This window comes from Euleptes europaea, chromosome 5 (assembly GCF_029931775.1).
Source record: "Euleptes europaea isolate rEulEur1 chromosome 5, rEulEur1.hap1, whole genome shotgun sequence".
Taxonomy (NCBI): domain Eukaryota; kingdom Metazoa; phylum Chordata; class Lepidosauria; order Squamata; family Sphaerodactylidae; genus Euleptes; species Euleptes europaea.
Window position 1 is genome coordinate 81,008,600 of NC_079316.1, and position 18,138 is coordinate 81,026,737.

Here is an 18,138-nt window from a genome sequence, read left to right on the forward strand (position 1 = left end):
GATGTCTGTTGTAGGGAGGGGAAGGGAAAGGTGATTGTAAGCCAGTTTGATTCTTCCTTAAGTGATAGAGAAAATTGGTATATAAAAACCAACTCTTCTTCTTCATCATCCTGCATAAAGCAGGGGGTTGGACTAGATGGCCTGTATGACCCCTTCCAACTCTATGATTCTGTTATTCTGGGTCCGTGGTAGGTTCTCCCTTGCTTTTTGCAAAACTTTAAGGCAGTCGCTTTAAAGGGGAGTTAAGTGCACATTAAAGGTGGGCTACTTTAAAACAGACTGCTGGCTGCCAGGGCGAGAGTCCTGAGCTAAATTGAGGGGGGGGTGCAACCCTTTCCCCAGCCGGGTGGGGGGAACATAAAGGTACCCATCCCTAGCTGATCTCATACTTTAGGGAAATGCAATCCACGGAGGGATACACTAAAACGGGTGACAGGCTAGCCCATTAGAAACAATGGGAGAGGCTGCAAAACCCATTGAAGATTGTGGGAGCCGGGGTTGTCAGTTGACTTGCACGGGCTCCATTGGAATACATCACAGCACAAAAAAGTTACTCCCATTATCTTCAACGGGCTGTGCAGCCTCTCCCATTGTTTCTAACGAGCTAGCCTATAGTGTGTTTCAGTACATCCATCACGGATCTGCTGCTGCCTCCCGTGGCTTGAAAGCCATCCATCCATCCCACGTGGTCCCCCTCAACAGCCCTTGCGCGCGACCCACTCTCCCCAAGCGCGGTGGGGTGAAAACGCACGGTCGCTTGATTCCCTGTTTCAGCCAGGATCGGACGCACGCTTGGCGAAACGCACGTGATCGATCCCGGCTGAAACAGGGAACCCGGGGGCAAAAACGCACGGTTGCTTGATCCTCCTTTAATCCCTGTTTCAGCCAGGATCGAATGCGGGCGTTGCGCCTGGTGTGCGTCCGATCCTGGCTGAAACAGGGATTAGAGGAGGATCAAGCGGCCGTGCGTTTTCGCCCCTTGGATACCCCTGTCCCGTGGCCAACAACCGTCCCATTTCAGCCAGTTCCATCACTGCACGGTCACTTGACTCCCTGTTTCGGTCAGGATCCAGCAAGGATCGAACGCACATTAAGCGAAACGCCCGCGTCCGATCCTGGCTGAAACAGGGATTGAAGGAGGATCAAGCAACCGTGCGTTTTCACCAGGAGGCTCTAAAGCACTGGTTCCCAACCAGGGGTCCATGGACCCCCAGGGGTCCGCGAGAACTAAATTAAGGTCCGCGAAACAAAGTTATAAACCCATAATAAATTAATATTCTCAATTAAAAGTTCTCTATTATAAAATATATATATTCAAATATAATTCTAAGTTTAACGTTTAACTAACAGTTCTGATTAAAGTTTTTTTTTCAAATTCCCGGAATTTTTATTTTGAACCTTGGGGTCCCTGCGCCGAACAAAAAAGTCCTAGGGCGAAAACGCCCGGTCGCTTGAGCCTCCTTTCTTCCCTGTTCCAGCCAGGATTCAGCCAGGATCGAACGCACGAACGTTCTTCGAACGCACGGACGTTCGAAGAACGTTCAGCCAGGATCGAACGCACGGACGGTCGGATCGAACGCACGGACGTTCTTCCCTGTTCCAGCCAGGATTCAGCTGAATCCTGGCTGGAACAGGGAAGAACGTCCGTGCGTTCGATCCTGGCTGAACGTTCTTCGAACGTCCGTGCGTTCGATCCTGGCTGAATCCTGGCTGGAACAGGGAAGAAAGGAGGCTGAAGCGACCGGGCGTTTTCGCCCCTAGTGGTCCCTGGTCAAAAAAAGGCTGGGAACCACCGCGGAGTCTGAAGCGGCCGTGCGCTCTTGGCCCACGGGTCCCCCCCGTCCCGTGGCCCGCCGCCAAGGCGCGCGCGCCTCCCCGTCCCTCGCTCGTCACCTGCCCGTAAAGCCCTTGGGTGTCCCGGGCCAGCCCTGCGGACCCTCCCCGGCCGCCTCCTGCCACTTCCTCGTGCGCGCAGAGCCGTCGAGCCAGCCTGGCGCGCCGTCCGACCCCGACGGCCCGGAGGAGGAGGAGGAGGAGGACCCTGCCCTGGCCGGCCCGTCGGCGCGCACCGCGGCCCTGGGGGGACCCGTCGGGGGGGCGGCCGGCGCCCCTCCCCTCCGCCGACCGCCCGACGCCCCCCCGACGGCCAACGCCAGCCGCCTCTTCCCCTTCTTCTCGGAGTTCAAGGGCGCCGACCGCGTGGCCCTCACCGCCCTGGAGACGGCGGCGCTGGCGCTGCTGCTGGCGCTGGCCCTGGCCGCCAACGCGTGGGGCATCGCGCTGCTCCTGCGCCGCCGCGGCCGCCGCCTGCGCGCCTCGGGCTGCCTGGTGCTCAACCTCTTCTGCGCCGACGTGCTCTTCGTGGGCGCCGTGCCGCTGGTGCTGGTGGTGCGCTGGACGGAGAGCTGGACGCTGGGCGAGCCCGCCTGCCACCTCCTCGTCTACCTGATGGGCCTCAGCGGCAGCGTCGCCATCCTCTCGCTGGCCGCCGTCAGCCTCGAGCGCGCCGTCAGCATCGTGCGCCTCCGGCCCCTGCGGCCCTGCCCCGGACGCCTCCTGGCCGCCGCCCTGCTCGCCATCTGGGCCTTCTCGGCCCTGGCCGCCCTGCCGCTCTCCCTCTTCTTCACCGTCGTGCCCGTGCGCGCCGATGGCCAGGTAGGGACGGGAGCGGCGAGGCGGACGGGGGGCCCCCACGGGGTCATCCAGCCCAACCCCCGGCGCGGTGCGGGACGTTCGCAGCTGCTTCCCCCCCCACACACACACACACCAAGTGCGAACAGTACTTTTTAGAACGTTTTCGAACTCTTAATACATCGGTGGGAATACATAGAAAGAGCGAACAGTACTTTTTATAACTTTTCAAACTCTTAGTACATCGCTGGGAATACATAGAAAGAGCGAACAGTACTTTTTATAACTTTTCAAACTCTTAATACATCGCTGGGAATACATAGAAAGAGCGAACAGTACTTTTTAGAACTTTTCAAACTCTTAATACATCGCTGGGAATACATAGAAAGAGCGAACAGTACTTTTTAGAACTTTTCAAACTCTTAATACATCGGTGGGAATACATAGAAAGAGCGAACAGTACTTTTTATAATGTTTTCAAACTCTTAATACATCGGTGGGAATACATAGAAAGAGCGAACAGTCTTTTTTAGAACGTTTTCAAACTCTTAATACATCGGTGGGAATACATAGAGCGGACAGTCTTTTTTAAAACTTTTCAAACTCTTAATACATCACTGGGAATACATAGAAAGAGCAAACAGTCTTTTTTAGAACGTTTTCAAACTCTTAATACATCGTCGAAGGCTTTCACGGTCAGAGTTCATTGGTTCTTGTGGGTTATCCGGGCTGTGTGACCGTGGTCTTGGTATTTTCTTTCCTGACGTTTCCCCAGCAGCTGTGGCAGGCATCTCCAGAGGAGTAACACTGAAGGACAGTGTCTCTCAGTGTCAAGTGTGTAGGAAGAGTAATAGATAGTCAGAAAGGGGGGGGGGGTTGAGCTGAATCATTGTCCTGCAAAAAGTATCAAAAAAGTATCATTGCAGGACAATGATTCAGCTCAACCCAACCCCTTTCTGACTATATATTACTCTTCCTACACACTTGACACTGAGAGACACTGTCCTTCGGTGTTACTCCTCTGGAGATGCCTGCCACAGCTGCTGGCGAAACGTCAGGAAAGAAAATACCAAGACCACGGTCACACAGCCCGGATAACCCACAAGAACCAATCTTAATACATCGCTGGGAATACCTAGTGCGGTAACAGCCCCTTTTAAAGCGATGTTTTTAATAACATTTCCAAACTCTTAATACATCACTGGGAATACACACTGCGGTAACCCCACCAGTCCCATGAAGCTTTTTTCTGAAGAAGCCTGTTTAGGATCTGGCCCTATGGAGTGTCCCAGTGACCCCTATTCCATGCCCAGAAGATGGCCAAGAGTGCCCAGTGAAAGGGCAAAAGAACACGAAGAAGCCTCCATAGGGCCAGATCCTCAACAGGCTTCTTCAGAAAAAAGCTTCATGGGACTGGTGGGGTTACCGCACTGTGTATTCCAAGCGATGTATTAAGAGTTTGAAAATGTTATTAAAAACATCGCTTTAAAAGGGGATGTTACCGCACTAGGTATTCCCAGCGATGTACTAAGAGTTTGAAAACGTTATAAAAAAGACTGTTCGCTCTTTCTATGTATTCCCACCGATGTATTAAGAGTTTGAAAACGTTATAAAAAATACTGTTCGCACTTTGGCCCCTTTAGCTGTGAAGATGTCTTCCAACCATTTATAAGCCGTGGTATCCAAAAACCCTTTTAAAGCGATGTTTTTAATAACATTTTCAAACTCTTAATACATTGCTGGGAATACAAAGTGCGGTAACCCCCAGGGTTTTTGGATACCACGGCTTATAAATGGTTGGAAAACGTCTTCACAGCTAAAGGGGCCAAACAAAGTGCAAACAGTATTTTTTATAACATTTTCAAACTCTTAATACATCGCTGGGAATACAAGTGCGGTTACCCCGCTGCTTTCCCTTAAGTGTGCTTCGAATAAGTATGAAGTTGGAGGGATACTTTTTTTGGGGGGGGGGGGAGAAATCACAGCCAATTTCTGGTAACCCCCTAGGACAGCGGTTCCCAAACTTTTTGAGTCATGGAGCGCTTTTCAGGAGAGAAATTCATCAGGAAACACTAATTTTCACCTAGCACCTACATACGAAACCAAAGTACAGTAGTATTTTTCTTTCCAGTCTCTTCACGGAGCACTAGGAGATGTTTCTCAGAGCACCCAGTGCTCCGTGGAGTACAGTTTGGGAACCGCCCCCCTAGGATTTGGTTTTCAGGGCAAGAGACAGAGGTGATTTGCCATTGCCTGCCTCTGGATAGCTGTGGCTCATTGGTAGAGCATCTGCTTGGTATACAGAAGGGCCCAGGTTCAATCCCCGGCATCTCCAGTTAAAGGGAATAGGCAAGTAGGTCATGTGAAAGACCTCTGCCTGAGACCCTGGATGGCTGTTGCCAGTCTGAGTAGACAATACTGACTTGGACTGACCAAGGGTCTGATGATTCAGTATGAGAAAGCTTTTAATATGTTCAACCCTGGACTTCCTTGATTGGCTCCCATCCAGGTACTAACCAAAGTTGACCCTGCTTAGCTTCCAAGATTGGCTTCGCCTGGCTTTTACATTCTATCACAGTATTTATTTATTTTAAGGGACGGGTATAGCCCAATCTCATCAGATCTCCACATAACGAATACTTTGGTTACTGTGGAGAACAGGTGGCTGCAAGTTTAAAATGCTCTCATGGTGGACCGACACATTAAAAAACACGTTAAAAGAAGAATAAGAAGAAGAAGAGTTGGTTTTTATATGCTGACTTCCTCTGCCACTTAAGGAAGAATCAAACCGGCTTACAGCCACCTTCCCCTCCCCAGAACAGATACCTCGTGAGGTAGGTGAGGCTGAGAGAGTTCTGAGAGAACTGTGACTAGCCCCAGGTCACCCAGATGGCTTCATGTGGAGGAGCGGGGGAACCAACCTGGTTCTCCAGATTAGAGTCCACCACCCTTAACCACTACTCCGCACAGGCCAGAGGTATGAGAAAGGAGCCAGGGTGGCGTAATGGCTACAGTGCTGGACTAGGATCTAGGAGACCTGAATTCAAAGCCCCCACCACCATGAACCTCAATGACCTTAGACCAGTTACACACTCTCAACCTAATCTACCCCCCCCCCCAGTTGCTGTGAGGATACAATAGGGAAGGGAGAACCATGTACACTGTCCTGAGTTCATTAGAGAAAGTGGTGGGGGGGGGAATAAAATTGACTAAATAGAAGTGGCGAGGAGGGCCTCATGCATTTGGAAACTTGCTGAGGGAAAAGTGAGTAAGAGAGGGCAATTTAAAGTTGATAAATGGCAGGCCAGGGAGAGCTAAGCACCCTTCCCACTCCTCTGCACTTCTCTACTCCCTGTGTCCCCCCTGAAGTGGCTTTTCCTTAGGAAAGGCAGCCCCCAGGTTTTCCTTGCATGCAGTATATCATTGACCTCTCAATTCCATACTCTCTCTATGGCCCACTTTTCACGGAAGATTTTGATGCTCTCTTGCCGCGGAGCAAAAAAAAAAAAAGCGATTTTAATTTATTTTTCATGGGCGCGATTTAAATTCATGTCTTTATATCCCCGTCAATCCAGAAGTAGTTTTGGTTTTCCATGGGAACAAAGCAAGCAGTATTCGACAACGGTTTGGTCTGTCCCCTTCTGAAAAGCTCATGGTTTATGCCCGCCCCCAACTCCGCCCCAACTTCGCCCAGCGGATTACCTAGTGCAGGTCACCTCTGTGGACACAGCCCCAGCCAAAAAAAGCACCAGTCCCTCCGGTTTCCTTATATAACTTTTCTATTTACCGTGCTCCCCATCCATCCCCCCCCCGTACTTGGCCACCACCCCCCTTTTCCAGACTTTGACAGACGGTCATCATTGTGCCCCCCCCCCCCGTAGAGCTGCGGCCATCCATTGCCAGGAACTTCTATCCAGATAGAGAAGGGAGACCCAGAGCAGACTGGCTGCCTCTCTTCAGAAGGGTGACGGGAGTTTTGGCTTGGATTTGCCGCTCTCAGGATGCCCCCCCCAACACACACACACACACAGGATCGCACCGGCAGGAGGGAGACCCAGAGCAGACTGGCTGCCCCTCTTCAGAAGGGTGACGGGAGTTTTGGCTTGGATTTGCAAGAGGGAGATCTGTCCTACCTTGGAGGAAGGCTGTCCCCCAGGCTTTAAACTCTCCCAGCCAATCGCCGTTCACAGCGGAGGAGAAATTAGCCGACATGGGCGGGGACAATTGGTCCGAACCCAGGAACGTTTTTCATGGAGCGAAAAAAACGCGTAGCAACCACAAAGAACGGACCAACACAGGTTTGAGAAGACGTGGAGTTGACGCGGTTTTTCTGCTAAAGCTCGAAGCGTTCATGAAAAATCAAAAATTTGAAGTGGGCCAAAACAAAGGCAAAACCGTGCCAAACCTCCGTGAAAAAATGACCTATATGTGTGCAGAGTCTCCCCTTCTTATTGATCCACAGGCAATTAAATCAAGGAAAGAGTCACTCTTGTGTTTCCCGATATAAAAGCTGGGGAAATAATGTGCAGTTAATTGGTCCAGGCCCAGGTGAAATATTATGAGTAGGCTCCTTGCTGTAGTTAGGGAGAAGGCAGCCAGCGCAGAGCAGAGGTTATACTTGTATTATCTAAAGGGGAGTTTGATGTTGGTTGCTTATTAGCAGGATCTCTGAATGCTTCACCAAAAGTACACAGTGTAGACATATCAAAGGAGATGTAATCGGGGTTGGTTTAAATATAGTTGTTTTGATTATTCTGCCTTGAATGCTTAGAGGGACAGGGTATAAATGTGGAAATAAATAGAAATTAAGTGTCTCATCTGGAACTGCCCTAACCTGGATGTCCCAGGCTAGCCTCATCTCGACAAATCTCAGAAGCTAGACAGGGTCAGTCCTGGTTACTACTTGGATAGAGACCTCCAAGGAATACCAGGGGCATGACACATAGGCAGGTAATAACAAACCACCTCTGTTAGTCTCTTGCCTTGAAAACCCCACTCGGTCACCATAAATTGGCTCCGATTTGATGGCACTTTACACACACTGGGACTGGCAGGTGTTGCAAAGTAGTTAGAAACTGGCTTCTTGGTGTTGGAACTGGAAAAGACCAAATTGTACCCAGCTGCCTGTAATAAAGGAAGACCATGCAAGGTGGGACCTCTGGATTCCAGAAATGTCGCTGAGGATCAGGAAACCTTCATGGATAAAATAAGGGGAAAGTAGGTGTCTGTGGAGGATGGTGTTGGCACTGCCCCTCTTCTTTACCAACATAAATGATTACTGATCATTGGAAATAGGCTGTAGGATATAAGCCACCATATGTTGATTGCCTCAGACTCTCAGAAAGCACTATATAAATGCTCTATCTTAGTGTTGTTGTTGTTATAGAATGGAAAAGGGACTAGTGGCCATTTGGACAAGGTGCAAACACTTCAAATGACTACTTTGCCACAGTTTTGGGTACAAAAGATGGTTTTGAGAAAGACCGAGCTGAGGGAGAACTCAAGGTTGATGTGCCTAGAGTTATGTTGGACACCGGCATGGCAGTGCTATACAGAGTTAAATCAATGGATGGGCAGCCCATTCTTGAAGGGGGGGTTGGATCTGTGGCGGCCAGGAGTGGCACAGCCACGCTGTCTCCTCCGAGGCTTCCTGGCTAAACGGAGGGGGGGAAATCCCTTTATAAAAGTGTAACATTATTAAAAGGGGGAAATGCCCCATAGTGAACAGCGAGGCTGTGCCACCAGAAAAGGGGTGCAGCCCTGCCACCGCTCAAGTTGGCGTTCCCAGAGTGAAAGGGCTGTGAACGCTGCCTAAAGGCTGCTCCACCCCCAGGAACACCCCCCCCCCCGCACGCCGATGAGAGCTTTCCCTTCCAGGAGAGTGCTGCCAGCATGGCTGCGCTGGAGGCACCTGGGAACCGGCATGTTTGCCCCTGCACCAGCATAGGTGCCACCTTATTCCATGATAAGGTGGCACCTATGCTGGCGCAAGGTCACGCTGGCTCCTAAAGAGCTTCGCCCCCCCCCTTCAGGAATGGGCTCTTAGGCTGGAGTAACTCTGCCCCGGATTGCAGTGTAATTCTTCGAAGCCTTAAAAGAAGCATAAAGCTCTTGATACGTAGAGAAAGACATTTTAAGATGTACAACTCCACTTTAAGGCGAAGAGCCCGTGGTACAAAAGGGGCCCTTGCTTAAGAGAGCAGTCATAAGCATTCAGAATTCTTTTTGATGGTTATTATATCTGTTGTATGGAATAGGAAAGCCCCGAACTGTGAAACTCAGAATTCTGCTCAGGTCTGTTCAATGGGGCTTACTTCCAAGAGTGTGTTCTTAGGGTTGTACTGGAACAAACTGAGACCTGTGAAAAGTTGAAAACAGTTTCCTTTTGGGGCCAGTGATGTTTGTCTTACTTCATATTGCATTTGACAAGCAATGTCAAGCAATAAAGGACACGAAAGGATAGACTAATTCCCACCCAGTAAAACAGGATAGCAGTCTGGAAGCTGTAATTCATTTCCAGTTTATACTGTATTTATTTTCAGCTGTTATTCATCGCCATCTCAAGATTTTACATGGAATTTTAGTGGCAATTAACATTGAAATTGGACATTGGATGTTTTCCCATGCCCACATTTCAGGACTATCCTGTTCCATACAAGTAAACAGATATCATAATCATCAAAAAGAACGAAAGCCAAGATTGGATTATTGTAATGATAATGCCTTACCAAGTTCACTTACCAAGTTCCAGCAACAGATGCTGGAGCTGAATCAGCTTCTAAACATTCTGTCTTAAACCTTAGGATATATTCTTGCTTTTGTATATTATTTAAGCCTAGGGTTTATATGTGGTATAAGGCAAAGAAAGTCTCTTTTTAGCTTTTTCTTTCAGCTTTTTTCAACTTTTATCATCTGTGAGAAACGCTTGGTTCACTACTGACTTGGTCAGCAGCTTTTATACCATCAGACGACAAAACAATTTGTTACGCACAGATTGTATCATTTATGTTGAGTAAACAAACTCTCTTGTACCTGTGCATTGTGCAAGACCCAGATGTGTATGTACAAAATGCATGGTTACTGTGTGGACCACCACAGAGGATGTAACTGGAGAATGTAATCATCAATAATTTGTAGGCACATCTTTCCCATTTTTTAGTACCTTGCATCTGTTAGCGTAAGGAAATCAGATTTGATATAGGTAACATGAGGTTAGACATGATAACTGCCTCTCATATTTGTTTAGCTTCTTAATGATATTGCTGCAATTATTCTGTTTTTACTTTCGAGATCCCAAGTGTTTATACAGCTTTATTTAAACATGCTCTATATGACAATTACAAATGTATGCTGATGGTTCACAATTTCCCTAGTTTCTGTGTGGCTAGCGATGATCTATTCTCAGAGCAGGCTGGCCCCTTTCTTAGAATTTTTATGATGAAAAACAAATAGCCCAATCATAATATTTATGGAGCTTTTGTGCTTTGATTACAGGAAGCATTCATTTGCACCCTGATATGGCCCAGCACTGCCGGAGAAATTGCTTGGGATATCTCCTTTACTGTTGTAGTCTTCCTGATACCGGGACTAGTAATCGTCATCAGTTACTCAAAGATTTTACAGGTATTTTACTATGTTATTCTTATACTAACAAATGAACCAGCGCTTATAAGTCAATCAAGAGAGATGGCAGATGGACCTGTAGTTGTATAACTAGATAATAATTACAGGGCATGATCAATAAGCTATTTACTCAAGGGTTATAAAGTGCGCAATACAGTAAGGGACACACCTTTTCCTGTTCCTGATCATTTCACAGACAATAATTTGCCGTCATTTTCTAATGGTATAAAGTTTGTTTCTTACCCTACATCCTCCAAAGGGTATTTAAGGTCAAACTCCATTGTGTGGGGAGATCTGCGAATGGATCTCTCTTTTTTAAAAAGGATAAGTAGCAGCCACAGGGATCCTGGGAGAGAAGGCAGCACTGCATAACCTGGTCTCATCAGATTTCGGAAGTTAAGCAAAGCTGGTGATTGGAAGGGAGACCACCAAGGAAGGCTCTGCAGAAAAAGGCAATGGCAAACCACCTCTGCTTCTCGCTTGCCTGCGGCCAGGAAGCCATAAGTCAGGTATGACTTGACAGCACTTTACACACACACACACAGAGAGAGAGAGAGAGAGACCCCAATTCAGATTGAGGCTGTGACATGGGTTAATTTTAATCCTTTCCCTTCTCCAACATTTTCCTCACCTTGGTCATCAGCCTGAGCTGCTATTTGCCTTACGCTTGAAACATATCAGCGCTCCATGGGACTCTGACATGGTTAGGAAAATGGCGCGGGAGGGGAGGGGTGGCTTTTGCCACAGCATGGGTCCGCGTAATGGTGGTCCCTATATCTGCTGTTAAAAACCGGATAAGCATTTGAAGCATTAACATGGTTTACAAAGATGCAATTATAATACAGTAATGGTTTCCAGTTAAGACTAGAAAGTGACACACAGAGCTGTCAGCAGAGCAGTTCATTATAAAATGAAAGGTCAATTAAAACTGTAGTTCACCTTGTCCTATAAATGCATGCTGGAGTAGAAATTTCTTTAGTAGAAATAAGGAAGGGACTAACTTGTCTGGGGAGGAAGACATTGCCACTACTGAGAGAGCTCAGCTGCTCCTTGTCCTTCCCAATTTGATTTCCTATAGGAAAGATATTGAGGAGCCCCATGGTGAAGAGTGGTAAGCTGCAGTACTGCTGTCAAAAGCTCTGCTCATGACCTGAGTTCAATTGGTTTCAGGTAGCTGACTCAGCCATCCATCCTTCCGAGGTCGGTAAAATGAGTACCCACTTGCTGGGGGTAAAGTGTAGATGACTGGGGAAGGCAATGGCAAACCACCCCGTAAACCAAATCTGCCTAGTAAACGTCGGGATGTGACATCACCCCATGGGTCAGTAATCACCCAGTGCTTGCACAGAGGACTACCTTTACCTTTTTTAGGAAAGGTATTCAGAGCAGACCCTCTTCTTAGATCAGTGTAGGCGAAGGTATTTCCTTGGATAACCTACTCCCAGACCTTTTAGGATTTAGTGCAATCCAAAACAGAGTTATGCCCTTGTAAATCCATTGAAATCAGTGGGTTTGGTAGGGGGTAACTCTGCTGAGGATTGCACTGTAAACTTTAGAATGACTTCTCTGAATAGTGTCTTGTCTCCTGTATGAAAAATATACATGCAAATTGTGAGAGAAACTCAAAGGCGCTTCCAATTTAGGATAAAAATGCCTTGAATTGAAAGTGGTGGTGTATTGCAAGTATGAGAGTGTTGGTTTGCAGACTGCAGATAAAAACAGGTTTTGTTTTTCTGAATCAAAAGATGTCACAGCTTAGTGGTAGAATACATACTTGGCATGTGAAAGGTCCTTGGTTCAATTCCTTGTGCCTCCACATGAAGAAACAGGACTGGGAATGGGAAAGATCTTGGTGAACTTCACAGTAGATATTACTGGGCTAGGCGCAGAGCGGTAAGCTGCAGTACTGCAGTCCAAGCTCTGCTCACTACCTGAGTTCAATCCCTACGGAAGTTGGTTTCAGGTAGCCGGCTCAAGGTTGACTCAGCCTTCCATCCTTCCGAGGTCAGTAAAATGAGTACCCAGCTTGCTGGGGGTAAAGGGAAGATGACTGGGGAAGGCACTGGTAAACCACCCCGTAAACAAAGTCTGCCTAGTAAACATCGGGATGTGACATCACCCCATGGGTCAGGAATGACCCAGTGCTTGCACAGGAGACCTTTACCTTTAGGGGGATTAATGGTCTGTTACAGCTTTGTGTGTGTCACCTATAAAATGTTCTTGACCCATAGATAGGCAAATGAACAATATGTCTAGCAAACTGCAAAGGTGTCTGCACCAGTGCAGAGTTTCAGTGAGAAATCTTTACTTCCTGAGCAATTTACAGATTTGTTTACTGACTTTTGCACTCCCACCCATCAGACTTTATGACTTTATTACAGGTTAATATAACATAAGAGAAGCCATGCTGGATCAGACTAATAGCCCAGCTAGTCTAACATCCTATTTTGAATAGTGTCCAGTTATATGCAATACAGAATCGATCTGGAAACAGTATTTGACTGTCCTCCAGTAACTAACAAACAGAGACTTTTTGCTTTCTCATTCTGGAAGTCTTATTTAGTTATTGTGGCTAACTGGCTGCAATAGAACAATCCTCCCTAAATTGGGGAGGGGCTGTGGCTCAGTTTGTAGAGCCATTTGTAGAGCACCTGCTTGGCATGCAGAAGGTCCCAGGTTCAATCCCCAGTATCTCCAGTTAAAGGGACTAGGCAAGTAGGTGATGTGAAAGACTTCTGCCTGAGACCCAGGAGAGCCACTGCCAGTCTGAATAGACAATACTGACTTTGAGGGACCAAGGGTCTGATTGATTCAGTATAAGGCAACTTCATGTGTTCATGGTCTGACAACCTTTGAAGCCCATCTAAGCCAGCAGCCATAACCACATATTGAGTTCCACAAGTCAACTACTTATTATGTGAAGTGGTACTTCCTTTTGTCTTTAGCATCTGCCATCCCAGAATGAAACCAAGTTGACTCAGGAAGTTCCTGGTTGAGCACAGTAGTGCCTTTCTAATATCTAGCTTGCTCCAAACCACCCTCCCTAACCTGTTCCAACTAGGCTCCCCAAGTAGCTCTTTTTATTGCAGAACGCTTTTTAGAAGTTTAGTACCAATCTGTTCAGATTATCTGTTCATTACTTCTCATTCTATATGTTGTGGGTGTGGTGAATGCTCACATGTCCATCTGGCATGGTTTCCAGTAATTGAAGACATGGGCAGGGTCTGTGTCTCAGTGGTACACCATCTGTTTTGCATGCAGAAGGTTCCTGGTTCAATCCCTGACATCTCCAGTGACAAGAATCAGGTGACGTGAAAGACTTCGACCTGAGTCCCTGGACAGCTAGTCTGAGTAGTTAATACTACCTTGATAGTCTGACTCAGCTGTATAATTCTTGTGTTACATTCAATAGCTCAATGTGTGATTTAAACCTCACATTTAATTTCATTTGTAAAGTGAATGGACATTGCCTCTTTCTTAACAACCTGATGTATGCACATATATGTGGTTGTACATGTGTTCACGGTAACATGGGAAAAGAGCTACCATAAGGCAGCTTTATGTGTTCAATACGCATGTGAAAACTCAACGTATTTCCCACTGAAGCGTATTCACTGGAAACTAAATGGTTTCCTCAGGCTTTCTTCGTATCACTTTCCTTCAGGATGTTTTCCTATCCTTGTAGTTCTCCCCTGAAACTTTTCATTCACCAGCCTTTTTTTTTATTTCAAAAGCGAGGTGCTCATTCTGAGCATGGTGTTAGAGTGTGATCTTTTCATTACTTCTTGTTTTATGGAATACAGGAATATCCAAAGCTATCAGTGGCCTGGATGTGTTTCTTCATACACTGGGTGTACATGGCTGTGCATATTAAAGGATGGGCTACTTTAAAACAGACTGTAAGCAACCAGGGAGAGAGGCCTGGGCTGCACCGTTACTATGGCTGCAGTGATAATGAGCTAAATTCTTTATTCTTGTGGATCTCAGAACAATAATTTCCATCTCAATTCGAGGGAAACAAGTGTGTGTGTGCAGAGGAGGGTAGGCTTGTAGATTAGCTAGAAGACACCACTCCTTCACCGAAATATCAAGTTCAAAATCAGTGGTGCTGTTGACCTGTGTTAACCCTCGAAGTAAATTCCTTTTAAAATCATGTCTGAAAAGTTGACTTTATATTCTAATGCAGATTACGAAAAAATCGAGGAGTCGTCTACATGCCAGCATGGCCTATTCGAAGAGAAACTACATCCAAGTTTCCCGTCAAGACTTCAGACTGCTGCGGACTCTCTTTGTACTGATGATCTCTTTCTTTGTCATGTGGAGCCCGATAATCATCACCATTCTCCTCATTTTGGTACAGAGATTTCATCCCGACGTGGCCATTTTGCCTTCTGTGTTCTTCTGGATCATGGCATTCACATTCGCCAATTCAGTGGTTAATCCTGTTTTATATAATGTAGTTCACTTCAGACGTGAGTGGAGACAACTCTTTTTCTGTTGCCCAGGTCCACCTGGAAGAAATGAGACTGCAACAGATACGACCCCCAGGAACAATAACCATGGACCTGTTATGTTGTCTGTTGTTACCAGATAGTGGTGTGTTGTTTATGATGAGGGTTATCTCACCTGCCTTTGACTGGTGTGTGCTGAAGTAAATAGTCAGGAAATACAAAGGGTCCGAAAGATCCTTGTACAGAATGTGGTGGTTCTGGGAAGTCTGTTAGGATGCTGCAGAAAAATGATTGTGTGTGTAGCATTGCCGGCCTAGCGCCAAATTGGGAAGTGTCTGGGAGCCGGCTGCTGACTGCAGCCCCCAACCCTGTCACCCTGGCATGTGATTACCAACCACGGACCCTTTTTGCCATGATGACCTCAGCATGCTATTAAGCACCCAGAGACAATTGCTGGGTTGAAAATGGCCACAACCTTTTATTGGTTACAGCGTCAGGCATTGGCGTTGCATAGGGGCTGGATCCAAGGCATCAGCTGACCCGCCTGCCAACCGATGCATCCCACTCCCAGACCGCCTGCTGGTAGTAGCCTGGGATGGCAGTATGTGGGACCTTCCTAAGTCCCTGGCTGGTGGGAATAAATAAAAATCTCAGGTCTGTAGACTCCCGGCCAGGTAACCCCATGTTGAGCCAGGGCCTTATTGGCCCGTCTGAAATATGAGGCGGGCCGAGGAGATGTACAGGAGGGCGGGAAGTTCCCGCCAATGTTAGCAACACTGCAGCTCTTCCTCTGGCTTCCCTGCTGGCTGCCATTTCGCAGCGCATGCCAGTCATCCGGCTGAGCCCCGCAGCACCTGCCATGGCCCTCACCTCGCTGGACAAGCGCCCTGATGCCCTGCGCCAGCTCCCAACCCTCCCCAGCTCAGGTCTGCAAACTGGGGCTCACAGGTGAGTCTGAGCCCGTGCCTCTTGCTGTAGTAAGGTACAAGAAGTGCTGCAGCTGATGAAGATGAGCAGACCTTAAAAAATAGTTTCATTAAGAGCAGAACTGAGGTTGGCTTCAGCACAGGGAGAAACCCTCTTGCCTGTAAGTCAAAGAGCTGCTTTTTCAAATACCAATTAAATGGGGGGGGGGGAGAAATACAGGTGGAAGCGACACAGCCTCATGTTCATCTGCTGTATTTATAAAAAGAAACAAAGAAATAAATGTCAGCTGCTGGAAACTATTGATTGGTTGAGCAGCACTGTTATCATTTTTAAAATCCCACGTTGAGCACGCATCTCCATTTTCCACTCAGATGGGGTACATGCCTAATACACATAAAGGAGTTACAAAGGAAACAGGTCTCCATGTGCAGTCTGGATGACCAGCTCTGGAAGTACCTATCACCAGTTAGTCAGGGAAGTAAGGGGAAAGTGGGTAGGCGGCATCCTCCCTCCCAGCTTCGTAACAGGAGTCACGTCAACAGCATTAAGTAGGAAATGAACAGGGAATAGAGGGAGCTCTTCCATTGAAGCAGTGGATGTACAAGCTCCTAGTAAACTCCTGTTTGGGAAGTGTGTGGGTGTGTGTGTAAAGTGCCATCAAGTCGCAGCCGACTTATGGCGACCCCTTTGTGGGGTTTTCATGGCAAGAGTCTAACAGAGGTGGTTTGCCATTGCCTTCCTCTGCATAGCAACCCTGGTATTCCTTGGTGGTCTCCCATCCAAATACTGACCAGGGCTGACCCTGCTTAGTTTCTGAGATCTGACGAGATCAGGCTAGCCTGGGCCATCCAGGTCAGGGCGTTTGGGAAGTAATCTTCCTTAAACTCAGTGCCATTTACTTCCAAATAAACACGTAGAGGATCAAGCTATAGAGTACCAAAATGGTTTACTTGGCTTTCAGATCTAAATAGGATTCTTTGGATAACAGGGCGCCTTTAAAAAAAAGTAATGTTTAATTTAAAAAACGTAAAAAATACAGGCCATTTGGTGATTATATGAGTGCACCTCTCTCCCCTCCACACACACATACCATATGGGCTGGGTAAACATGGTGGCCTAGAGGCTGAGTCCAACCTACAGATTAATAGAGATATTGCACACCACTAATACCTGTTCAAGGAGCCCCTTGGCGCAGAGTGGTAAGCTGCAGTACTACAGTCAAAATCTCTGCTCACAACCTGAGTTTGATCCCGACAGAAGTTGGTTTCAGGTAGCCGGCTCAAGGTTGACTCAGCCTTCCATCCTTCTCAAATCGGTAAAATGGGCATCCAACTGGAGAAGGCACTGGCAAACCACCCCGTAAACATAGTCTGCCTAATAAATGTTGGGATGTGACGTCACCCCATGGGTCAGTAATGACCTGGTGCTTGCACAGGGGACTATCTCTACCTTTAATACCTGTTGTAGAAGACCTGCCTAGGTGTGGCAGATTCTTGTCAGCAGAAGGCACTAAGGTACCCTCCCAGAGGCCTCAGACTGAGAGGGAAGGAGGTTTCCATCACCCTGCTTCTTCGCCTTTCTCCTGACCCCTGCTCCATTCATCTTCAAGATCAAGACCCAGTGTGTCCTCTCTGACCTGTTTCCTTTTGCCTTATGAAGGCCTCGGCTTGTCTCAGGGACAACCCCTTTGGAGGCTGCACACCTCTGGACCACCCAATGGATCAGAGCAGTTCCTGTGAGAAGCTACTGCAGCCCCACATCCCAGCAGTGACTCCACTCCTTGTTTCCCTACCCCTGGCTCAAGGCTGAGTCCCAACTGCTCACCAGGCAGTGGGCTGTTAAAAGGACCAGTCCCTGTCAAGCAGTGGAGCGGCAGGCTTTTGCCTTAAAGGGGCGACACGTGTGCCCACTTTGGGGGGCACGGACACTGAGGGAGTCTTGAGGCTTGCTCAGGTCCCTGACACCTTACTGTTTTTTGGATGTTTGTAAATACCCCAAGTATGCCTGAGTGCTTTTGCTCTGTGAATAAGGAGCTTTTACTACCAGATGACAGCAATTTCAGAGGGGTGTCATTTGTGAAGGAATCAGGGCAGCGAAATACTTTTCCAGCCCCCAAACACTGGCTGAAGAATAGAAGTAGCCCATCTTTGCCCTAGAATGGTGAATTGTGTTGCTTAAACTGCTGCAATCCAATTGTAATCATTGCTAATATTCAGTGCTGACCTCATTATACAATTTTCCTTTCTAGTAGAAGAAGCAGCAGCAGCATTGGTTTTTAAATGCTGACTTTCTCTACCACTTAAGGCAGAATCAAACCGGCTTACAATCACCTTCCCTTTGGCTCCCGACAATAGATACCCTGTGAGGTAGGTGAGGCTGAGAGAGTTCTTAAGAAAACTGTGACTAGTCCACTGTCTCCCAGCAGGCTTCATCTATAGGAAGGGGGAAACCAACCTGGTTCACCAGATCAGCATCAACTGCTCATGTGGAGGAGTGGGGAATCGAA

At 47.5% G+C, this 18,138-nt stretch overlaps 2 protein-coding genes across 2 annotated transcripts in view; both read left to right on the forward strand.

The window, feature by feature from the left end:
• Positions 1-18,138, forward strand: part of LGI1 (leucine rich glioma inactivated 1) — a 290,579-nt gene that overhangs the window by 92,579 nt on the left and 179,862 nt on the right. The gene's annotated exons all lie outside the window — the stretch shown is intronic.
• On the forward strand, positions 896-14,848 carry FFAR4 (free fatty acid receptor 4). Its single transcript, XM_056850484.1, has 4 exons — positions 896-964; positions 1,927-2,655; positions 10,126-10,254; positions 14,441-14,848. Exons 1-4 carry the CDS (start codon positions 896-898, stop codon positions 14,846-14,848), a joined length of 1,335 nt encoding a protein of 444 aa, XP_056706462.1.